Here is a 25,262-nt window from a genome sequence, read left to right on the forward strand (position 1 = left end):
AGGCCTCTCACTGCTGTGGCCTATCCCATTGCGGAGCACAGGCTCCGGACACGCAGGCTCAGCGGCCATGGCTCACGGGCCCAGCAGCTGCTCCGCACGTGGGATCTTCCCGGACCGGGGCACGAACCCGTGTCCCCTGCATCAGCAGGCAGACTCTCAACCACTGTGCCACCAGGGAGGCCCTTTCACAGAATTTTTGTTCCATATTTTAATAAATATTCTCTTAAATTTTTAGATTCTTTACTTCAGGGATATCAATTATCTTAAGTTGGCATAACTTAATCTTTTTTCCATTTCTATTAGTGTCTCATTAGTTGCTTTCATTTGTCTTTTTCATATATATTAGTTCAAATAACTCATGACTTTCCTTTATGTCAGTAATTAGATTCTCAGTGGTATCTGTTCTTTCTTTTCCGAATTTATGTGTTTATTATGTAATGATGTTGTTTGGGAGTTCCATTGGTTTCCTTATGTCTGCAAACTTTTAAAATTTCATTTTGTTGTTTCAATACATTAGGATGGGCTAGGTTCTGCTACAGTAATTATTTAACTAAAAATTCCCAGTGGCTTATCACATATAGGTTTTTTTTTTCATGCAAAGTCAGCTGAGGGCTCACAGTTTTCCAGCGCAGCTCCTTTCTAAGAGATAACTCAGAGCCCAAGATATTTTCATCTTCTTTTTCCTTCCAGTTTTATTGAGATGTCATTGACATACAGCATTGTATAAGTTTAAGGTGTGCAGCACAGTGATTTGACTTACATGCATTATGAACTGATGACCACAGTAAATTTAGTGATTGAACATCCATCATGTCATATTGATACAACATTAAAGAAATAGAAAAAAAATATATTTTTTTCCTTGTGTTGAGAACTCTTAGGATTTATTCTCCAATATACTTGCATCTTGAAGCTATACCACCGGCTTCTAAGTTGCCGTGGCAGGAGAAATGACAGCATAAAAAACTCACACCTGCTGACCTGGAATTTTCTGGAATTGGCCTGAAATTGTCACACACCACTTACATTTATTTCTAGAATCTACACTTTTTGCACAGAACTAGTCAGATGGTTAGTATTAAGCACAAGGATTGCAAAGAAATGCAAAACGGCTATATGCGCAGGAAGAAGAAAATGATACAAAATTTGGTAAACACATAGCATTATCTCTGCCCCATTTACCATAACATCCTTGAGCTCTTGCTTTACTGAATCCATGTTTTTTTGTTTTTTTGTTTTTTTTGCGGTACGCGGGCCTCTCGCTGCTGTGGCCTTTCCCGTTGCGGAGCGCAGGCTCCGGACGCGCAGGCTCAGCGGCCATGGCTCATGGGCCCAGCCGCTCCGCGGCACGCAGGATCCTCCCGGACCGGGGCACGAACCCGCGTCCCCTGCATCAGCAGGCGGACTCTCAACCACTGCGCCACCAGGGAAGCCCAATCCATGAGTTTTTAAAAAATGATTCTCTAGTGTAAAGAGATCAGGATGAGTTTTCTTCATTCATTTGAGTTAAGTTGTCTCCAAACTTAAGTTCTTCACCAGTCTCGTGCTGGTCTGTCTGTTTCCTTCCTTCTTACCTCTCTTCCTCTTTCTTTACTTCTTTTATTCCCTCCCTTGTTGTATATTTGCGTAGTTGTCATGCTGGGTTTTTTTTTTTTTTTTTTTCATCTTAAGCAATTCTGTCCAGACCTTCTATTTTCTCTGATACAATATGGGGGACTTTTTTTTTTTTTTTTTTACTTCTTTAACACTGTGTCTAAAAACAGTGTTTCTTCTTCAAATAATAGTTTGTGGTTGAGCATCTCATGTTATATTTTTAAAATAGGAATGAGGGGATGGTGGGAAGGGAAGAGTTTATCTGTAGTGCTAAGTAGGATTTGTTGGGCCATGTGGTCCTTTGCTGTCTTCTGAGATTTTGTTAAAATGCTCATACAGGATTCCAAAGACCCCAGGAGGATGTTCTCAGGTCTGGGACTCCTAGTGATGTGCTCATTTGTTTGTATATTGCTGCTATTTGTCAGACAGAAGAGCTAAAAGATGAAGACGCCCACATAGCTGGGTCCCCTCGAGTGGGTATTCGTGGGGGGTAGAGTAAGCATTCCTAGGGTCTCTCCGCTCACTGACAGGGTTTGGGTAGAGGGTGGGATGAGAAGTCTAACCTTGCTGTGCTGCTCAGCCCTGCTCCAGAGTTTCCTGTCTCCTTGGCTACTAATATTTGAAGCGTATTTCATTAAGCTGTGGTTCCATCTTTGCCTCTTGCCATTAATGCAGATCTGGGGGATGGTTTTCATGATTTCTTTTCTTTAGATATTAAGCAAGGGAAATTCTTAGATACGAATCTCATCTGTCATTTTGAACCTTTAGTCCAATTTTGTGATTTTTTTCTATAGGTAATTGTCAAACTCATCTAAGTTTTCAAAGTGATGTGCATACTTTAGTTCAGAGTTTTGTTATGTTTTTCTAAAGTTCTGGACTGTATCTGTCGAGTTAGCTCTGCTGTGTGGCCCCTTTGTCACTACTAATATTGTTTATTTTTGTTTCTTCTCTCTCTCCTTTTTTCCTTATCACTCCTGCTAAGGAGTTATCTAGCTTTTGACTTCAAAATAATAATAACAATAGAAATTCTACAAAAGTTTAAGACATGTTCTCTATTCTTAGTGAACTTTTAACAAAGGTATGAACATTAGGAAATTAAGATTTAAATGTAATATTATTGACTAGGAGGTAAAATTGTAGTTTTAAGAATTAAGAAAGCTGGGGAGTTCCCTGGTGGTCTAGAGGTTAGCATTTGGTTCTTTCACTGCCTTGGCCCAGGTTCAGTCCCTGGCTGGGGAAGTGAGATCCCGCAAGCTGTGCGATGCAGCCAAAAAAAAAAAAAAAAAACTAAGAAAGCAATCAGGTAGGAGTAGCTTATTAACCTGCTTGGGCGGGCTGCCCTAACAAAGCACCGCAGACTGGGCGGCTTAAACGACGTAAATTTCTTTTCTCTTAGTTCTGGAAGCTGGAAGTCCAAGGCCAAGGTTTCTTCCTTTCTCCTTGGCTTGTAGATGGCCATCTTCTCTCCCTGTGCCTTTACACGGTCTTTTAATTAAATAACCCTATCTCCAACTACAGTCCCATGCTGAGACACTGGAAGTTAGGACTTCAACATATGAATTTTGGAGGGACACAATTAAGCCCATAGCAAATAAATCAGGAGAGACTTTTGTAGTAGTTAGGATATAGGCTAAGAGATCCGAAAATATAGTGGCAAAAAAATGTTATTTTTTTCTCATGAAACAATCTAGAAGAATTAGGTGGTACAGGGTTTCTTCATTGTCATCCAGAGACCCAAGTCCCTCCTGGCTGTTGCCCCATCCTCTTCTAGAGAACTGGTCTCATCTCATGTCTAGAAGTTGGTCGGCATTCAGTGAGCACTTCTGGAATAAAAGAAGGAATGAATGAATGACATGGTGTGTTCTGGGGCAAGGAAAGGACTAGCTTAAAGGAAGTAAGAATCTTGATAGAAATAAATAAGCAGAAAACATGATTAAATATATATCTCTGACCTGATTTGAGGAGGCCTTAAAAGCCAAATGATACTCCAATAAAGATGTTAAAAAAAAAAAATCCAAAGGGAACTCACAGGGTATTGGAATTAAAAGGGATAAAGCAAATTCAACTCACTCATTTTATACAAATGAGGAAACTGAGGCTCAGGAAAGTGAATTAATTTACCCACATGGCTAAGTCATGCTATCCAGGATTCTAATTCAATTCTTCTGATTCCAAGCTAAGGTTAATAGGAGGGATATGGATACTCTGTAGTTTTTTACATGGGAAGGACATGATGTATGCTGTGCTTTAGGAAGGCCAATTTTTATGGCTCTTAATGTGTCATTCATCAGTGACTATCCCTATACTCACTGTGGCTGAAATTGATTTTGCTCACACAAAGGATAATTTCTGTCCTCTTGGTTGCTAACAGATCCCTGATCTTGTTCCGGTTGGTGGGAGAGAAAGAGATTCTTTGCTCTAGGAGACAGTGCCCTGCCCTGTGTGTGTGGTGGGGATGGGGATAGGGTGGCAGGGAATTAATCATGATTGTCCTAAGCCAATCATGTTCATTTCACTCCCCTTTGCCAATGATTGGTCTAACAGTTGACAGGTGACCCAGTCTGGCCAATGAGACATAAAGGAGATTTTGCTGGGTAGCTCCTGGGAGAGTTTTTCTCACCTCATAGGTAGAGAGAACCCAGCAAGGAGAAGCCCTCTTTGCCCCACTCACTGCCTTGAATGTAGTTGCATAAGTCACCTTGTAACCATAAAGCAACATCAGAGATGGCAGGGCAGACAGACTGAGACCGCCTGCCTGGGTACTTTGCAACATTGTGGAATTGCCACATCTGACCTGGAACTGCCTTCTCCAGACTAAGGAGTAATTGTTACTTTAATTAACTTTAGTCTTTATTGCTTAAGTCACTTGTAGTCAAGTATGCTGTTACTTGCAACCAAAAGCATGCCTAACTAGTATATTCATTATATTTGCTTTTTAAACAAGCACTTAAATACCTAAAAACATCCTCGCAGTTCCCAATAGTTTCTCAACAAGAAAGTACAGGATAAAATGCAGAACTGTACGTTCTACAGGTGTGCAGGGGAGAGGGGCCTGGTTGACTGGCGTGCTCAGGGGAGACTTCATGGTACCTGTGGCACTTAGACCAGGACGTGCACAGCAGGTGAGAGCTGAACAGGCAGGAGAGGGTGTCAGGTGCCTCAAGGAGGGGTAGCAGGTCCCAGCATGAGCGGAGGATGACAAGTCTTTCACATGCCTCAGGGGACAGGATTGCAGTCTGCATTTAAATGCCTGCTGGAGTGTTACCAGCCTCCCAGATCCCAGGGAAAGCTGTGCTCTCAGTCTTCCAGGAAACCCTGTGGATGGTGGTTAATGGAGCCGGGCACGTGAGGAGGTGGGAAGCTCTGCAGTGGAGAAGCACCTATATAGCCTCTTTCACCCCAAATCTAGGCTGTGCTTTTCACTGCGTGGGGTCCGTGTCTTCCTACTATACCTTCCTCCTGAGGCTGAGATCTCCATCTCCTTTTGTGGTCATTCTTAGTTTTGTTTATATATTTATTTTTTTTAATGTATTTACTTTTGGCCATGCACCGAGGGCATGAGGGATCTTAGTTCCCGACCAGGGATCAAACCCGTGCCCCCTGCAGTGGAAGCACTGAGTTCTAACCACTGGACTGCCAGGGAATTCCCTGGTCGTTCTTTTTTTTTTTTTGCGGTACACGGGCCCCTCACTGCTGTGGCCTGTTCCATTGCGGAGCACAGGCTCCAGACGCGCAGGCTCAGCGGCCACGGCTCACGGGCCCAGCTGCTCCGCGGCATGTGGGACCTTCCTGGACCGGGGCACGAACACGTGTCCCCTGCATCGGCAGGCGGACTCTCAACCACTGCGCCGCCAGGGAAGCCCCCCTGGTCTTTCTTAATTTTAGTATCAGGGGACCAGGCCAGCGGTCAGGAAATTTCCTTCACGGCCCTAGAGGGTTCTCTTAAGCTAATGGCGCTCCTGGTGTCCTGTTGCAAACTTCCCAATTTCTAGGTGTGGTCAGGCTCCTCAAATCACCTAATACTATCAATGATGACAAATAACAAAACCATGTTTTTCAAGTCATTCTTCATCTGTGAGGCATGACACCGTGGCTGTAGAGGGAAATCCGGTCTCTTGTATGCATGTGTCACTAACTGAGTCCTGTGGCCTTAGCTGGATGCATCACTTAGTACTTTGAGGTTTCATTTTCTTCATTTATAAGGAGTGAGTCACTAGGGCTTTTCTAAACTGAATTCATATAAGCGTTGTTGATGACAGCGCGGTTCTTTCTAGATACTGAAATCACAGGATTCCTACTTCATCCTCCACCACCATTTTTACAGTGGGGGATTTTTAAGTCCAGAGACCAAATAAGCAATGGCAAAGGCAAGCTGTAGCTTGCCTGCCTAGCAGGAGGAATGGTGGTCACAAGGTGGGCCAGGCAGGCCAGCAGCCTTTTTGTTAAGTCCTTTACCTATGGATTCTCCCTGGTCCTTGAGTTCTGCCAGATCTTGTGGAACGACTGAACGGGGAGGAGGTGGGGAACATCGGTGGGCCCGGGAGGGGACCACATCTGCTGTTACCCTAGCTGAGCCCCTCGTGTGATCCTGATACAGTTACAGCCAGTTTCAGCTCTGCTGATGGCAGGTAAAGGAAGCTTTTATCCACACGTGTGGAATGCTGCAGGGCGGCACTGGGCCCCCAAAGACCGGCTCCGTGGTGGCAGCGGCGATTAGTGGGAAACTCAGGGAAGGAGATCTTGGGACAAGAGGAGGTTGGGGAGGCCTCCTCCAAGATGCGTCTCCCATCACTGCCAGGCTTCGTGGATCGAGGTTTTTGCCTGTTAAGGGAGCAGGTTTTCCTATATAAAGCTCAGGGTTTTATACCGGAACTTCAGTAGCAGAGGCCCATGGAGAGAGGGGATGGGCAGCTGGACCAGGGCAGCGTGGAGAGGAAGGGAAGCAGTGGATCCTGACATACAAGCTGGTCCCTGCAGGGATGGCTATGAGATACAACAGTTACTCAGCAGACGGGCATCTGAGGATGGGGTCAGCAACTGGAGGCTGTCAGCGTTCGAAGACACTTGAAATCAGACAAGAGGCAGGGTCTCAAACGATGCCCTAGGGTAAGGGGAAGTGGCTGTGTCCTCTAGGGACAAGGCTCCTAGGTGTAGACAGTGTGATGGGCCGTTCGAGACCCAGTCCCGTGGGAGACCTGGAGCTTGAGGGCGGAAGTGTGGTCCACCCCCTGGGAGTAGGTAGGGGAGGACCAGTTAGGGAGAGTGCAGGGGGCATGCCAAAGAAACATTACTAACGTCACAAGAGCTAACACTTACTCAGTGTTATAAATACACTATTATAAACGCTTTTCTGGATTTCTCTTTTAATCGTCACAACAACCCATCAGTCCTGCTGACGTCCCAGGATGAGGGACTGGGGCCCAAGGAGGTTAGGTGGGTTTGCTCCAGGTCATATATCCAGCAGGAGACAGAGAGCCCCGGGCCGGCTGACCCTAGAAGCTGCACACATCCCCCCAGACTAGCAGAAGTGCTTTGCTCTCTGCTTTCCGTCGCTTTCTGAGTGCAGGTGACCTTCTGCTCAAAGGTGGTGATCTTGACCTGACTGAGATCTGAGCTGACCTGCAGACAGATTCCTCTTCCACCGAGTTACCAGATAACTTCACGATGATCCAGGGGATGAAGCAATGGGTCTTTAGGAACCAGCTCTCTCCTCCCCTATGATGAGCTTGGCATTAACAGACCAGAAGAGCTGAGGGGATTCTAGGGCTGGGAGTGGAGTCTAAACCATAAGCCCAAGGAGGTCCTGCAGATTCGGGTTCATTGTGGGCAAAGCACATCACCTCTCTGCCTGTTTCCTTAAAGTAAGATCAAGCGGTTGGACGTGCTCATCTCTGAGGTTCATTTGTACATGAATATTTTATGATTCTATGTGTTATCTTCCCCAGTCAGTCTTCTGGAATCTTCTTAGACACTTCTCCCTATGTTCTAGAAAAAATGTCTTGCAATATTGCCTTTCTGTTCCTAAATTGCCTAGGATGCTTGCCAACAAACCCTGTTTCCTTTTGTTTTTTTAAAAACACATAGTTTTTAAGGTCTTTATATCATGAGATGATTAAGCATGGGTTTCTATCGTTCCCCCCTCAGTTTCATTTTCTTTAGTGAATGGTCACCCACAACAATTTCTAAATAAATATGATGGAGGAGGAAAGAGATTTTCAAAGCTTGCACATTTCTCTCCTCTCCATCACATACAGAATATTTTCCTGGATTCTCCTTTTAAAAAATATTCCTATTTTCTTTATTTTTCCTTCTTGATCTTGTTTCTGCTTATCTGTGTTACTTCTGAATACAGCAGTACTTTTCAAACCAAGTGTAGTTTATTAATTAATTAATTAATTATTAATTAATTAATTAATTTGGCTGCACCGGGTCTTAGTTGCGGCACGTGGGATCTTTCTGTTGTGGCATGCGGGATCTAGTTCCCTCACCAGGGATCGAACCCGGGCCCCCTGCATTGGGAGCTCAGAATCTTAACCACTGGACCACCAGGGAAGTCCCCAAGTGTAGTTTTTAAACCATCAGTTTCCCTTGTGACTGCTTTGCACCTATTCGTACCTCTTATCAACGAACATTGGATTTGCTGGAAACTTGTCCTCTTGACTGTCAGTGAAACCAGAGCTCTGGTCACCAGGTAACATTCACTGTCCTCCCTTTCTCTCTAGCTTCACTTTTCTCTAGACTCAGAGCCTAAAATTTACTTTGGGTCGATAGTTTGCATTTTTCAGTTTTAGACTAGGAAAGAAAAATGTATTTTATGAAGAAAACATTTTAAACATATACCTAAGAAGAAAGAAATATATATAAATTACATACCCATGATTCAGCTTCAACATTATCAACATAGGGCCTATCTCGTTTCATCTTTACTCCTTTTGGATAATTTTGAAGCACATCTCAGACATTTTATCACCTTATCTGTGATTACTTCGGGATGTGAAGAAAGGGAAGTCTATTTAAATAATAAACTATGTTTTTTATTAAATAACTATTAAACTATTATTTATTATTAAATTATTATTATTATTTGGCTGGGTTTTAAATTTCATCAAGAAAAACCACCCTAGTATTTGACTTGTTGCTTTGGACATTGATCTGTTTTATGTCCAAAACCAAGATTTGTTTATCATATCTTGGCGTCAACTTTTTTTCTCTTATGGAGACAAACGGGGTATACACCAAAATACAGAGACAATGATTCTGATATTTTTTGTAGGTGTTCTGAAGAAATTTTTAGTATAAAATTATAGAAACAAAGTTATTTAGCAGTTTAACATTAGTCGAAAGCAGCTTATGATGTCATGTCTTTCACAGAAGCAATGTTCTCAGTTTAGCCAGAACTTGATTTTATGGAATATTATTTTTTCAACAGAAAAAAAACCTAAAGCCACTTATTAAACTCAAGGCTTCCCTCCACAGTTGGATTAGGTGAGCTTGGGGGTCTAACTTTCTTACGAAATGCCGTATTTGCTAGATTTCGCGTCTGATGTCAGATTTGCCAGTTGGCATCTTTGAAAGTTACAGGGCCACGTTCCTGCATCCTGGCTGACTGCTGGTTCACGTGGGCCTGTGGTCCAGGGCAGAGAGTGGCTGGGCTCCTCCCCGACTTCTGCTGCTGCTGCTACGCATGAAAAGTACATCTGGGAGGAGTCTGGAAGAGATCAGGAAGGAAAGGGATGGTCTTCCACGGAAGCGGCCAGCAGACCTGCCCAGAGGCTGTGTCTGGGTATGGCGGAACTTTGGAAGAAGGAAGGGCTGAAGGTGGAGAGCTCTGTTGCTCAGACGTGGGAATCCAACTCATGGCATTTAATAAACTTCCTAGTCACAGCCCAGCCGTTACATAAAACTCAGACCTTATGAGTATATAAATTTGGGTCCAGTCTTAGGGTACAGCAATCCGATGATGACTTTCAACTTCCTTAAAATGTCTGGACCTGAGCCAGATGATCACTTTAAACCCTGTCTTGGCTCAAGGAGGAAAATAAAGTAGGCTGCTTTCAGTTGCCCGCTCACCCGAACCTGGCTGAAACCAAGCCCTTCCCCTCCTCTCTCACCAGCCTCCCCATCCTGGCAATGCTCAGGGATCTTAGAGTCCTCCCTGGAACCTTGGGCCTCTCCTGGACTCCTCTGTCTCCCTCACCTCGACCCCAGTGTTAATTTCTCTCTCCACCCCTTCTCCGAACTACTAACCAGAGCCACCTACCCTCTTGCTTTCTCCTTCCCATCATTGTTCCAGTTCTATCCTATCGCCGCTTAATAGTTTGTTTCTTCCTGGATTTATCTAATAGTTTATTTCTTTCATTTGTCTTACTTCCCTTTAATCCCCTATATGCTAGTCTAACCATCCTAAACTATCCTTTCCTAGGACTGGCAGGATGAAACACATTTAAATTTACCTACCAAGTAGTCAAGGTCCCTCAGCCTTACCTGCTGAAACTTGCCTCGCTGTTCCCTGACACCCTCCCTCCTGCACTGGCCGCCCCTGCCCCTCACACGTCCCCCCACCCCCATAGCGGGCTGGTTTTGTTCCCTTCGCTCCTTGTCAGAATGCCCTCCCCTCTCTGCCCACACAAATCTGTTACCACCTTCAAAACCATTTCCCAATTCAGTTCCTTTTAGTACTCACAACTGTATCTTGTTCTTGCCGTAGAACCGTTTTAACTGCAGTAGAATTGTTTCCTAATGTTTCATGAAGCCTGGCCTTCTCAAATAAACGGAAGGCTTTCTAGGGCAATAATTATATCTTCTATTCTACCGTCTTCAACAAGACTGGCCCAGGATTGCGTATGGGTACAAAAAAAAAAAAAAAAAAAAAAGTTTACTGAATGAGAGAATACATTTTCTGAATGGCTACCGAGTGCCTGGATGTGCCTAACTGACTAAAAAACATTCCAGTGTCAAATTAAATGCATTTGGGGATTATATATAATGGTGAAATTGAAATGTCCGGCAGTAGGATAACATTTTACAGCTATTAAATATAATAATTATGAAGGCTATATAGAAACACAGAAAATTAAAAGCACTCTCTAAGAAAATGACTAACATGAAATATACCAAAGAGATCTCGGTGGGTTTATAGAGATGATGGGGTTATGATTCATCCTCCAGCCCTCTCCCCATCTTTGCATCTGTCTAAAATGTTTTATAACTAAAAGAGTGTATTAAAAGTAATGTCATATTTTTTAATAAGAGTAAAAGTTAATAGCTGACAGTTATAGGCTGAGATAAAATTAACCTTTGGCAAAGTTGTTAATTCTATTGATTAGATGACCACTGTACAGACTTCCTTAGCCAGCTACTTTTCCTTTAGGTATTAGTCCCTTCTCTGTTTTGCTGTCTCCTGCCCCAATCTTCTCTAATTATCTCCGTCTGGGCTTTTTAAAAAAACTTTCCTAAAATACCTTGAATAAAACTCACCTGTCTTATTACCCCTTGCTAGGACCATCAATTATTCCTGAATAATGACATGGTAAATGGTAACAAGCTTATATGCAGCCTCCCTTGGTGATGATGCATGACACATCATGCATCAGAGATAATGACACAAAGAATGCTTTGGTTTACTTAATGTCTGCTGATTCCTCTCTCCCTTCCTCCTTCCCGCCCTCGCTTCCTTCTTTCTTTCCTTCCGTGCTTCCTTTATTCATTTATTCAGCGCTGCCCTGGTCAGCGATTTTGATGATGATACAGAAGGTATATGTATCGTATTTTTGGATAATCTGAAGCAGGACATATAGAAAATGCACTGAATTTTCTATATGCCAGAAAGATTTCAACAGGCCAGAAAGATGGACTAAATCAAACAAGAAATTTAATAAGAGTGGGTATGAGGGTCTGCAATTTGGGTCATCAAAAGCTGTGGTTGTCCAGTACAGCCAGACCACAGCTCCTGTGAAAAAGCCTCAGGGCTTTTAACCAACAGTGAGTTCCACAAGCATCCAGGGTACAAAGTGGCCCACAGAAGGGGCTCCTTTGATCTCAGGCTGCAGTAACAGAAGTATAGTATCCATGTCACAGTTCCTACGGAGGAGGTACAAGGCTAACCAGGAGACCAGAGCTAGGAGACTCTGCCTGAGAAAGAAGCTGAAAGCCCGAATCAATCAAAACGAGGTAAATGGCTGCAGCCCCAACCTGTGTGAGGAGCAGGTAGTCAGGGATGGAGTGAAGCACATGGAGCCAGAACAAGAGGAGCGAGCACGTCCATGGGGGGCAGGCAAGGAACTCCATCAGAACCTATCAGCATTGGAGAAATGGAACCATGGGTGTGCCTGGCTGGTGAGCCCAGCAGAGCTTGCCCAAGGAGGATTGTGGGCATGTGCTGCTCAGATCTAGGAACCTGAACTGTCAAGCAGAGATGTGCTGGGAGCTGTTTTTGCCATATAACACAGAAGGGTTTTATAAAGTCATTTGGTTCTTGTAACCAACCATACATATTTATGCTATGCAGTGTGTAGCCGTGGAGTACAGTTTTTCTTTGCTCTGAAGCCACCCAACCCATGTGGGGACAAAGTCCTGATTGAGACCTGGTGACTGCAAGCTGATCGGCTCCACCCTTGGTCCACCGTAGGAAGATGAGGCCCTGGGTTCCCTCCTGTCTCTCACAGGGATGCTCCCACACCATTGTTCAGTCTTGAATATTAAAGCTGTTGGTTTTACCAACAGTGTGCCTCTGAATAGGGGCTAGAAAGAATCCTCAAGAGAATGTTTGTAGCTGATAACAAGAGAGAATGTCTGGTTTTGCAGGAGATGAAACGTTCTTTTGTATGTGAGCAGGAAGCAAGCAGATAGTCTATTTCAATAGCTTTTTATACCCACCAGCCATGTTGAAACTGATCTTTTCCATCACTGTTATCTATAAAACCCCTTTCGTTAGTGATTTAGTTGGGAGGGTGCTGTAGCCCATTCTTGTTCTCTCTTTTTTGGGGGGTGGGGGGGTTGAGAACCATACCTTTACTTCCCATTAGTTTAGCTTAGATATTCGTTTATCTAAATGCTAATATTTATCTGAGCTAAAATGAAATTAAGAACGAAACCTTGTGAGAACTTGTAGCATCTTGAGTTCTTTGTTAGGAGGCTAATGCAACTAACAAAGTAAGAAGTAAAGAAATCTCTGACTATAATTAAAACCTGCAACTTTTCGAAAGAATAGTTGGGAATTTGTGGAAGACCACTCTTAATGCAGAATGATTTTGGTGTAAATTAAGTTAGATTCAACCAGGACTCTTTTAACCTTAAATAGTTGAGCAATATGCTAGTATTGGTTTTTTTTTCTTTAATTTTCTTTCTTTACTTTTAAAATAAATTTATTTATTTATTTATCTTTGGCTGCGTTGGGTCTTCCTTGCTGTGCGCGGGTTGCAGCGAGCAGGGGTTACTCTTCGTTGCGGTGCACGGGCTTCTCACTGCGGTGGCTTCTCTTGCTGCAGAGCACTGGCTCTAGGTGCATGGGCTTCAGTAGTTGTGGCACACGGGCTCAGTAGTTGTGGCTCACCAGCTCTAGAGCGCAGGCTCAGTAGTTGTGGCGCTCGGGCTTGCTTGCTCTGCTGCATGTGGGATCTTCCTGGACCAGGGCTCGAACACGTGTCCCCTGCATGGGCAGGCGGATTCTTAGCCACTGCGCCAGCACGTAAGTCCCTATAGCTAGTATTGTTGATGGACATGGACGTCTGAAGTCATGAAGATTGTTTCAGCTATCCATCAGATACCTGTTGTGGCTTCACAAGTAAACTCGATGCAGAGTCTTGTCTGACAGCCGGTATGTGAAGTGTTGTCTCTCAGATAGCATTTGAAGGGTTGTAGTAAACTTTCGTAGACTGTACTATGGACCGTTTTCCCCCAGGGTCAGCTAAGTGGCTCTCCTAAGAAGCGCTCCTGAGTTCTCGGACGGACCACCTCTTCTCTGTGCCCATCGTGAACCCAGGCTCCCTCCAGCACTGGGATCCGCACACTGTAATATCGTGGCCTCTTTACGCGTCAACCTCCTCTCCAGATTCTAAGCCTGCTTCTTGGGAGAGAGCATGGGAGGGACAAACAGCTCTGAAGCGAGGCAGGGGGAACACCTCGTTTCTGCGGGTGTGTCCCAGACTGTGACCGAGGCTGGGGGACCAGTTGTGAGTTAAGATCCGCTGTCAGGCTCTAACCCTGAGATACGTAATTAACTGTTCACGGAATGATGCTTCGGTTTTGAAGGAATCAAGCTTGGGAGTAGGAGCCCTAGAAAAGGTGGAGAAGCCAGCAGGCGCGCAAAGGCTCCGCGTGGTCTCACTCTCCTCGGAGCCGCGTGGGGCTGCCACTCCTGAGCCCCAGCGCCAGGCGGGCGGACGCGCTGTTCCTGCGTGGGGCTCCCAGCGGCGGGGACCTGTCCTGGCCCTGCCGCTCAGAGGTGTGGCAACTCCGGGTTGCCTAACCTTCCCCGGCGGGAGGCAGTCCAGTCCTTCAGGAAGAGTCGCTGGCCCAGTGTTCAGGAGCCATCACGTTCCTTTTTATCGTGGCCATCTGGCATTTTGCAGCAGAAGTATTTTTCAAACCAGCGGTGTTTACAGGGACAAGACTGGGCTGCTCCGTGGAGCCTGGGACGATATCAGCCTTTGAGGTAATGGCAACATAATTGGGGAACGAGGTGGAATTAGCGTCATCGCAAGTGACCTAGTGCCTCATGTTAAGTTCCCGGGGTTTTTTGTTCGGAGGGCAGTGGAGTCACTCATCTTGCGTAGCAAGCAGCCATCAGAAAGACTCTTTTCGAGCATTTGGGAAATAAAGTTCAAGTGCTCGGCCTTTAAAAGTTGCAGGAGCAGCTTCATGTCCCAGCTTTTCACAAGGTATCATGATGGTATTGCTTGTTTTGCTTCTAGGAAGCCGAGGGTTTAGGAAATGGCTTGGGCGGGTGCATCTGTGAGGTCGAAAAAGACACAGACGCGCTCCCCAGGGACCCGAGCGGCTTCGCTGCCTTCCCGAAGGTGCCAGCCAAGCGTCCGGTCCCCGCGGGCGCTCCTGGCGCAGTCCCCTGTGCCGAGGGTGTCCGGCGCCTTCCTAGACGTCTGGGGACAGTTGGGAGAGTCGCGGGGCGGCGGGACAGCGCGGGAAGAGCAAGGAAGGGGGAGGGAGCCGGCCTGCGCCTCGCCCCTCCGTGCCAAGGACACCGTCGCGGAGGCGCGGCCAGCTTCCCAGGGTCGGACTTCCCGCCCCGGGGGCCGGGCGGTGGAGGTCCAGCCCCGTCCCCTTCCCAGCTTCGGGCGGCCCCCAGGGCTGAGTAAGCCGGGCGGAGGGAGACTGCAGGGATTTCCTGAGAGCTAAGAGGAGGAGGAGGGGACCGGGACAGGAGCCGGGAGCAAGGACCGTGAACCTGCCCGGCGGTGCTCCGGGGCCGCGCCGCCCGCGCCTCCCCACGCGCGCTCCCTCCCCGCCCCCGCCGGCCCCCGCCCCCTCCCGAGCCGTAGGGAATCAGGTCCCGGAGGAAGAGGGTAGGTGGGGAGGCGGATGAGGGGTGGGGGACCCCTTGACGTCACTGGAAGGAGGTGCCGGGGTAGGAAGTGGGCTGGGGAAAGGTTATAAATCGCCCCCGCCCTCGCCTCCTCTCAGTCGAGGTCCGCTGGAGGCTCGGAGCGCGCGGCATCAGCCCTCCTCGCGGCTCCTCCCCGGCGGCGGCGGCGGCGGCGGCGGCTCGGAGCGGGCTCCGGGGCTGGAACGCAACGGCCGGAGGACGCCGGGCTGCGAGGATTACCGGGGGAAGTGGTTGTCTCTCGGCTGGAGCCGCGGAGAGGGGCGCTCGGGGCGGAGGGCCGGAGCGAGAGGAGACAGGCTCGGGCGGCTGCGGCGGGCGCCCGCGAGGAGCGCGGGCACCGGGCGAGCAGGCCGCGTCGCGCTCACCATGGTCAGCTGCTGGGACACCGGGGCCCTGCTCTGCGCGCTGCTCGGCGGTCTGCTTCTCACAGGTGAGGCGCGGCCGGGGCCGGAGGCCGGCGCGGGGCTGGCGGGGGCAGGGGCGCAGCCCGGGGGCCCGGGTGCGCGCGGGGAGCGAGCTCGGAGGGAACCGGGGACACTGGCCGCAGCGGACACGCCTGGGGCCGCGACGCCCTTTCTCCTCCGCCGGGCGGTCGGGCTGGGCGCCTCGGAGAGCAGCTGGCTGGGGTCCGCGAGCATCGCCGCGCTCGGGTCCGCGCTGGGGCTGCCCCTTGCGGCTGGAGTCGCCGATCCTCGCTGCCTGGCCACCTCCCGCAAGCCGGGGCCCCCCCTCCCAGCTTCTGGGCTCGGAAAGTGCCGCGCACCCGGACCTGCCTGGCACCCAGAGCCTGCTCTCAGGTGGCCTGGCCGGGTCCGCGAGGCCCCCGGATCAGCGACTCCTAGGACGCCCGCGTGGCTGCCCGGGGGCCGGGCTGAGGCCCGGCCTCGGCGATGTCCGGCACGGGCCGCGACATCGCGCCTCCCGAGGGAAGGAGGTGAGCCCCTTTGGAGGGGGTCGCGCCTGGCGGGAGCACACAGATCCCTGAGGATGGCAAGAGCTGGTATCCTTCGCCCCACTTTGGGCCCCCGAGCTCGCGTGTCCAGGGAACGTTCCCCCAGCGCCCTCTCCCCCGCCCCCCCGTCCCCCCGTCCCCCGTCGCCGGCCGCTGGGCCTGAGCGCTGGGCGCGCATCCATCCGAGTGCAGCCTCTGTCACGGGCCCAGCCCAGGTCGCCGACCTGAGTGACCTTGACCGACGAGGACAGTCGAGGACCCAAATCCCGTTAAGTTTCAGAATTGCAAGCCTAGCCTTTAAGTTACGAGAGAAGAAAGGGCAAATGATTTGGACCAAAAGGTGCGGTTTGAGGAATCGGTGGGGTCCGCGCCTTTGCTGGGCGTTAGGGACACTGGCGGCAGAACCTTCAGGGACCAGTAGGTTGTACCTGGTTAGTGTGGCGGTGGCCTCCACCGAGGCGCCAAAACCCGAGGGCATTTAGGGACTCGGACTTGCCTTTTCTGCTCAGCGGGGCTCAGTGGCCAAGCCCCCTGGTTTAGTCCCCCTGGGCGCAGAGAGCCAGATTTTGGAGCGCCTGTCTCTTAAGCGTCGTGGAGGAAAGGTAAAATATGAAATAAAATACAGTAACATAGGTTATTGCAAAGATCCCTGGCTAGGAAAGTCCGTAGGGTTGAGCATATGTTTTTTTAAATGCTTGTCAAACTCAAAAGGCAGTAACAAATATTCCTTCTCAACGGGAAGACTAATTAAACCACTTGTTTCTTAATAACAAGTAATAGTTCCACCTGGATGAAGCTGTTAAACCGAGAGGCAAGGCGAATTCGTACTAAATTGGAGAGAACGCGCTCTAAGTTGGAAATGTTGCTGAAATAACTACACGAAGTGAGGCACTGCTTTTCTGTTTCAAAACTACATTTGGGGCTTTGAAAAGTCATGTGTCTTGAAATACATCTGCTTGGAGCATTTAAGTAACTTGCTGAAGTCCATCGTCTATTACGTAAAAGTAAATCTAGGTAAATTACTGTGAATCCAGAACATGGAGGGGAAAGTATATGCTTTATTGGATTTTCTGCTTCACACATAGACATCTTTATTTTGTTTCAAAAACTAGCAAAGAATAGTTCTGTTCGTGGTTCAGAGCAACTTAGATCCGTGGAAACGTTTCAGAAACGCGAGTGAGATCCTCTTATGATTGATTCCTCTTAGGATTTACTTAAATGAGGCAGAAATCTTGGAACTCTTTTGTGATTTTTTTAAAGAATGTTTTACATATGTGTTGTAGGGAGAAAGCAAGACAAACATTGGCAAGGTGAGAACCTCTTCACCTGCCGGTTTAGGGAATGTTCTATCAGCTGTTGGGGTCTGTAATCGCCAATCTAAACCACAGGCTTCTGCCGCGGGTTAACAGCTGCGTCACAGTAAAACAATCAGGTACCTGCTTTCTAAGCTGCGTCAGCGCTTTCAAACTGAACGAGGGGGGCTGCACGTCTGGGGAGTGTGTGTCTAGATAGGGGCCAAGTTTCTGCCCTGTGGATTTATGAGGAGTTCAGCTTGCACCCATCATGGGCCAGCTCTGCTCACTGTTGGGTGCTATAGAATTTTATGAGTTATTAATATTACGTGTGCGTTCACTGAGGTGTAAAATAATCAGAGGTTCAGTAATACAAAAAGATAATGCCTTTCCCCGCAAAGAGTGTATTTACCTTCTTCTAAATATCCTGGGAAATAAAAACACTCCAATATTCACGTGCTTCCAAGTCCTCCATATTGCAATCTCTTCCTCTGAAAAGGAAACTAGGCTTCCTTTCTCCAGCTCAAAGTCTCATTTTCTTATTTTAAGGCAGCGCACCCTTGATGAAAGCCGCAGACCCTTTTTGTCTGCCCCCCCCCTTTTCTAGAGTTTTTGAGCAGCTGACATGTACAATTTGCTATAGCTAATCGGAAATGCTTCACTTGCAAATTTTGTGAGTGGAGTTAATTAATGATAGAAAGTTAAATCAAAAGTGTACATGACAATGATCCCCATTTCCAAAATGAATGTACTAAATCTCTCAAAATCAAGCTAATTTCGCATAACAGTTTGTCTTTTCTCCAAGGTTTATAAAGCCACACTTTGGGTTGTGTTTTTCCGGAATTGTACGTTTGAAATGTTAATTCCGTAGCACGTTTGGTGGTCCACGTAGTTTTCCAAATGATGGATCACACTGCAGATAAATTGTAGGTGGTCACCTACTCTAGTTCCTCAATATTTTGACCTTATTTATTTATTTATTAAGTTTTTTCTCTCCCTGTTGAAAATTCTATAATAGGCTATCCAGTTTCTCTTCTAGGGAGCACTAAGTGGGTTTTGTGTTTTCACATGTACAATAGACGTTAGAATAGATGGTTATTTCTAGGGGCCTTTCCCAACTCTAAAATTCAATGAATGATTCCAAGAAACAGACTGAACACAGTGTCTGTTTTTCTCCCTCCCTTAGCTGCATTTGCCTATAGAATGGGTGACCAGCCCTGCGATGCCGGAGCCGGGACTGAAAGGCTGAGCTGGCTTTCCCCTGCTGTCAGTAATCACGGTGGATTTTCTTTTTCACTAGTGCAACACACCTAACTCCAACCGATTCGCCTGCTGTTTATAAGCTGTTACAGGATGCCCAAGCCAGGACGAATCATGATCTTGGGATTGTTTTGTTTTGTTTTGTTTTTTAACTAACAGAATATGTAACTCTATGAAATAGACTCTATTTCATAACTCTAGTTCCATGATCTCTTCTAAGGAGACTGGTCATTTAAAACCCGTCTGTATTTCTTGTTTTTTTTCAATTAATGCTTACTAGTTGCAAATAATACTTATTTGCTCCCCAAGTAACTTAAGTCTAAAAGAGTTTCCAATTTCAACAAGAATACTAAACCTCTTATTTCAACTGGAACTTATTTTATATGACTTTTTAGAACAGACCAAATAATCACTTTGTTTTTACCAAAACTATTTAGATATTTTAAATCTCCTTTGAGTGTATATAATATAGAAGTTGAAAATGATATATCACCTCCCAAAATGGTTTTATATCCATCAAAAAAAAAAAAAAAAAAAAAAGGTAGTATCCTCGAGGAAGGTTACCCAGTGTAGATCACCAAGTTATGACTAATGTTTACTCTGGCTTGAGAATTCTGCAAAGCAAGAACAAATAACAGAGTACATAGCTTCTCTAGCGCTTTGAATTGAGATGTGCATGCGAGTGAGTGTGAGAGTGGAGAGTGAGGGAAGTTCTCTTGGCACCCGGGTGTTAAACGCAGAGCTTTCTGGTGTTAGGGTCTTGGTTCAATTGCACGGTCAGGAGTGTGTTGGATAGCAAGTGAATATCATACTCTTTCAGAGCACTTCTCATTGTGGCTAGAGGGGGAAGGACATTTGAAATAACACCGGGCTTAATTTTTAAGTAAAAATATGCCATTAGGAACGGTTAAAAGCATTAGAAGCATTGGTTGCATTTGGTTGAAAACGATCTACGAGAACAGTCCATTCTGTTCCATTGGGCTCAGTACACTGGGGAGGCTCGTAAAGGAATGACAAGAGCTCCTGCCAGATGCTTTCCAGGAGCATTGTTGATTCCTCACACACTTGGGTGCCTTGGAAATTGCATGCGGCTGATTACAGTACTGGATTTTATACCAGATTGAGGAAGGGGAAGGAAACTGGAGGAATGGGGGGTGATGGAGGGAGGGCTTGAAAGGAGAGCCTCTGGTGTAGTATCTGGGACTGCAGGGGGGTTTCATTAAGGAAATGGTTCCATTGAGTCTGCTGAAGATAGTGGACTAGATTTCCTGCATTGCTGCTGGGGCGGATGTCGGGGGATGTCAAGAATTCCTGGGGATTTCCCATCAGTCTTGGTAAAGCTGGATGCCTAAGAGCCATGTCTGATTATTGCTCCTTTCCTTGATTTTGTGCTCCTTGAGAGAATTCATCTCATTGCACAGACACATACACTGTGAGCGCTAGATGGAACCTCAGGGATCTAAGCTATTCCTTTCAGAGAAGAGCAGTTTAGTGATTTTTTTTTTTTTTTTTTTTTTCCAAGCTCAACAGCTGGTTTGGTGGCAGACCCAGGAACAGAACCTGATGTTCATCCTACAGATAACATTTCTTTATTTTTGTATTTCCTCTACCCCAAACAGAGTAGAGATGTTAAAATATTTGTTGAATAACATTATTGCAGAGCGAAAATTTCATTTCAAATGCTGGCATTTAATCTTATTTCTCATTTTATTGAATACATTTGAGTCTTCTTTCCCACCATCAGTACACGAATAAATTTTTCTTACACACATAAAACTAGGACCATATGAACATATTGCAGTGGTAGATATGTGTTTTTATCCTCTTCTGTGAAAAAAATCTGTTTAAACTGCCTTTCTACACATAATACATCGTTCATATTTTAATGCATCATCATTAATTTTTTACAACAGTATTTTCAATAACTGCATAGCATTTCATGGTATGGCTATGCCATAACTTATTAAACCCAACTGGCATCTTTTTTTTTAATATGAGAAACCTTTAAAGCCCATAAGGGGTTTAATTAGGAATATCAAAATGATGGCTGCTTCGTAATATACTGAGAGATTTGGGGAGAAAACTAATTTTTCTTGTGAACAGTTGGAATCCTCCTTTTGAATGGCTGCAGCTTAAATAGTTGTGGCTTACGGTACTAGCTTCATCTGTTACCACTTCCCTCCGCATACCCCGTGCCCCAGCCACACAAACTCTACCGCCGTCAAAGAAATAGCTCACCTTTCTTTAGATGGGCCTTGCATCTTTTCTTCCCGTGCCTTCAAAATTCAGCTTAGAAATCACCAGCTCCACGAGCTCCTCCTTAGAGCCCCAGACAGAATGACTGGTTTCTTCCGCTCCTATATGTAGCCTCCTCTTATAGGCCCTAGATGGGTCCTCCCGTTCTTCTCACCTTGCATTGTTAGTATTCTGTTTATGAGGCTGCCCTCACTCTTTGGGGGGGAGAGCCCGTGTCTTAACTGCTCTTATATCCCTGGCACCTACTGTCATGCCTGGCATGGAAGCTCTCAGTAAATGTTGGAATGAATGAATGATGTAGCCACACTGTCATTTCAAAGAAGAAATCTTTCCGGGCCAGATATGACTTTATTCCAGGTTATTAGTTACTCTCGCCTGTCCATTGGGCCTCAGTTACAGTGGATCCCTTAAAGAGGCTGTTTCTCAATAGAGAATATTTGTCCTCTGCAACGAGTGGCTAAGATCTAGGAAATGAGCTATGATTTTCAACTCTGAGATACCCATGTCTTGTGATCCCCTCCTGTTTGGTCATGATGATTCCCTGGGGCTTCTGGGCCAGCAAAGCTGGGCTTGGGGTCCGTGCAGCAGTTCTGTCCTAACCCTCTGTCGGTATGGGGCCAGGCCCTTCACCTTTACTCCGCAGGGCTTTATACCATTTTTAGTGCTCTTAGATTTTATGCTTTGACTTATCCTCTCATAGACTCAAACCTGAGTCATTGGGTGCTGGGCTGTGTGGCAAATCTGAATGATGGGGAGATACTCAGAGTCAAGACTCTGCTTTAATAGGAGCCTTGTTACAGGACCAGGCTAGTTGCTTGATTTCCTCCTTCCTTAGAATAGGTTCTCCTTAACTATTCATGCAAATAGATTCTTCTGGCGGGACCAGCCTACTAGGTGGGAAACATGTTCTGAAAAATCGGAACCCCGGATCCGGCCTCGAGCTGGTGCCTCCCTTCCCCCACTCCCATCCCCAGCCCCAAACTTTGCACCTGCCCACAGCATGCTTCTCAAAGTGTGGTCCATGGCCCAGCATCCCCTGGCAACTTTAACCAATCAGAGCCTTTATATTAATAAGGTCCCCAGATGTGTTTTTGCACGTTAAGAAATTGAGAAGCGCTGATTGTAGTAAAGGATTCTTAGCTCTGGTGTCAGGGTCTAAATCGTCTTCACCAGCATCCTAGCAATGACCTTGACCTGTATCACCAAGGGACTAGACCTGGGCCAGCCGGGAACTTCTTTCCAGCTCCCATACTGTTCTTGTGCCCTGTCTTCTGCCGGGACACCTGTGACCTGCTTCAAGACTTTTTTTTTTTCTTAAACAAAATCTTAGGCTTAGCTTGGACCTGTAGTCAAAGCATACAGAGGCTGTGGTCTTGAAGAATACCGTGGTTCACCAAACCATGGGTCTTAGAAAATAGGGACCTGGTGAAAAATAGTACAATAAAAATGGCATTAAGCAGACGGGTTTTAACCATAAATAAAAGTTTTACAAAGCATTTGCTTCCAAAACAAAGTCACTTGGTGTAAAAACCAGGGAGGTGAGCATCCTTCTCTGTAATCTGTCGTCAAGGAGGCACCACTGTCTCATCATGCTCTCATATCCTGCCACGCTGGTGACACATTTTCTGTGCTTCTTGCTGGCTTGAAATTGAATGCACTTGCCCTCTTCCTCGTCTTATTATCACAAATCTTGGCAAATGCTTTTGTCTTTTCACAGCTTACCACAGTGCTTATGGGTAGTTTTTCTCAGCCTGGTCTTCTATCCTTCTGTTGAACAGGTGGAGTGTGACTGCATTTCCTTTCAAACCACAGACCCTCCCACGTGGTCAACGCAAGCAAAGCTATAACAATGATCAGGTTCTTTTGTGAAACGAGGCCTGAAGTGAACCTTGTATAAATGAAAAGCCTTGTCTTCTGTTATATGCAAATATGAAACCACTTGCGCTCAAGGCCCCCTTTGGCGGCCTTGATTAGTAATTAGTCTGCCAACTGAGTTCTGTGAAACCCTTTGCTTCTCTCCAGCTTTGGCTCTACATTAGAACCATCTGGGAGGCTTTATTTCTAGAATCCTCTTGCCCTGGCAGCACTTCTGATCATGAGTTTTTGAGTGGGACCGAGGCATCGTTCATTTAAAGCTGCCAGGTGATTCCAGTGGGCGGCGAGGTTACGGAACCCTCTAGTTTATCATATATCCAGATCACCTGAGAGCTTGCGCTGCCGTACTGGGCCGGCCCCAGAGTTTCTGATTCAGTAGGCCTGGGATGGGGCCCGGAATTTGCATTTCTAACAAGATCCCAGGTGGTGCCGAGGCATGGATGCAGAGACCACTGCTTTGAGAGCCCCTGACCTCGGGCCCCACTGAGAGGCCTGGCTACCTGGGAGGCATCCGTCCTGGGGCCAATCTGGAAAAGGCACGAAATTAAATCATTACTAGACATCTAACAAGGTGGAGGAAACTGTATCTGTGAGGAAGAAAGGAGCTCTTCCTCTCTTAGAACGAGGGGAATTCTGGGATAAAGTGCTTGGTACAGGCGGCCCTGTTTTGCAGAGCAGGGTATATGTGAGTTAGGAACCAGAACTGGATTGCTGGTCTAGACAGGAAAGCTCGTAGTGGTTCTCCTTCCCTGCCTCACGCTGTGGAGTGCTCAGCCTTTCCTCTGTAGAAATGTGGGCACATGGCTACAGAGTCCTTCGGGAAGGTGCCATCCTACTGACCTGTCCTGGGCACCCTCGCGCCTCTGGTCCAGCCCTGCTAGCCTTCAGTAAGCCCTCCACGAAGTTGTCGGAAGCCCTGTTATCTCGCCCTCCCTGACCAAGCCTCTGTAGCTGAATTCCTCTGCTGGGATCAGCGTCCCCACTTGGATGGCTGACCTCTACCTGTTGGAGCAGTACGGCTCTGCTGACCTCCGGGGGTATGCCAGGGGTCTGTCGCCCTTGGTGAGCAAAGTCGCTGCCACATCGGAGACAGCTGGCCTCTCACTGGGCAGAATCGTGGTGCTGGGACCCTTCTCGTGAAACGCCGAGAGTATAAGCCGCTGCTCCTTCCCTGAGAGCATCTCGGGGTACCTACAGGGCGTTTAAGGCCTAATATTGTGTGAGCTCTATTTGGACGCTTTCATTTTCAGATACAGAAAGAGCATATCCTTCACCCACGGCTGAATCAGTGCTTCTCAAACCTGAGTCATGATAGCATTTGTGTCTGTCATCTCCTGCCACGTAATAGGCTGCCTCAAAACGCAGTGGCCTACGAGGAGAATTCATTATGTCTCATGAGTCTGTGGGTCAGAAATCTGGGCGCGGCTCAGCTGGGTGGTTTGCTTTGGGCCTCACCTGGGTCATGCATGCAGCTGTAGTCCCCTGGCTTTGCCCCTGGGACCGCGGCGCTGGCTGTTGGGGGGGCCACCCTCCACAGGCGGCCTTTTGCCCCCCAGCCGTCTAGCCCCACCTCCTTACTGGGGGCAGGGGCCATCTGAGAGGACAACAGCGGATGTCTCAAGGCCTTTGGAACTCTTACAGCACCACCTATGCCACACTGGGACGGTCAGAGCAGTCCTAACTCAGGGTGGGGCGTGGGGAAAGAGATTCTCTCCAGGCGGGAGGAGCTGCTTGGTCTTGTGGGCTCGTTTCTTGAGGTACACACTGCTGTTTAGTACTAAACCTTTCTTTTCTTTTTTTTTCTTTCTGCCCGTGCCACACGGCATGTGAGATCTTAGTCTCCCGACCAGGGATCGAACCCGTGCCCCTTGCATTGGAAGTGCGGGGTCTTAACTACTGGACCTCCAGGGAAGTCCCTAACCTTTCTTTTCAATCTACATTTTGAAAAGATTCTGGAGTTTGGCCAAGAAAATAATAGTGAATAGTGCCTTGGCCCTTCTTAACCTGTGAGCTAGAGGCCACAGTTAAGGTGGCTGCCAGGCTCTCAAGGACACCATGGCACCGGCATGAAGCGGGGGACAGCTGACCCTCAGATTGCGAGTGTAGGCAGTGGGCAGCTTCTCGGGGCTTAGGTCAGAGGATCTCTGAGCATCTTCCGGGGGATGTGGTGAGGCTGTAAGTGTTTGGGGGGAGGCGGGTGGAGAGAAAGGAGGCAACTAACGCTTATGGATGGTCAGGACTCAGATTTATACATATTATGTTGCTTAGTCCCAAGAGGTAGGTACAGTACTCTTACATATGAGGAAACTGAGGCTTGGGTAAATTAAATACTTTTCCTAAGATCACAGAGTACCTAAGTATTTAGATAAATACTTTCCCTAAACTGGAATTATTTCCATCTGGTTCCGTCAGACTCCAAACCTCCCTCCTCTTACCACGCCTTAGAACCTAAAGGAAAGGAGAGAAGGGAAAG

At 47.0% G+C, this 25,262-nt stretch overlaps 1 protein-coding gene and 1 pseudogene across 2 annotated transcripts in view; one reads left to right on the top strand and one right to left on the bottom strand.

Annotated features, from left to right (window-relative positions):
* LOC103087624 (nuclear receptor-binding factor 2 pseudogene) overlaps positions 1-15,522 on the bottom strand; it is a 41,719-nt pseudogene extending 26,197 nt beyond the window's left edge.
* Positions 15,521-25,262, top strand: part of FLT1 (fms related receptor tyrosine kinase 1) — a 177,855-nt gene continuing 168,113 nt past the window's right edge. For both annotated transcript variants that reach the window (XM_007471438.1, XM_007471439.1), the window contains exon 1: positions 15,521-15,584. In XM_007471438.1, the coding sequence (XP_007471500.1) occupies positions 15,521-15,584 (64 nt within the window). The remainder of the gene's footprint in view (positions 15,585-25,262) is intronic.

This window comes from Lipotes vexillifer, unplaced genomic scaffold, assembly GCF_000442215.2.
Source record: "Lipotes vexillifer unplaced genomic scaffold, Lipotes_vexillifer_v1.1 scaffold543, whole genome shotgun sequence".
Taxonomy (NCBI): Eukaryota; Metazoa; Chordata; class Mammalia; order Artiodactyla; family Lipotidae; genus Lipotes; species Lipotes vexillifer.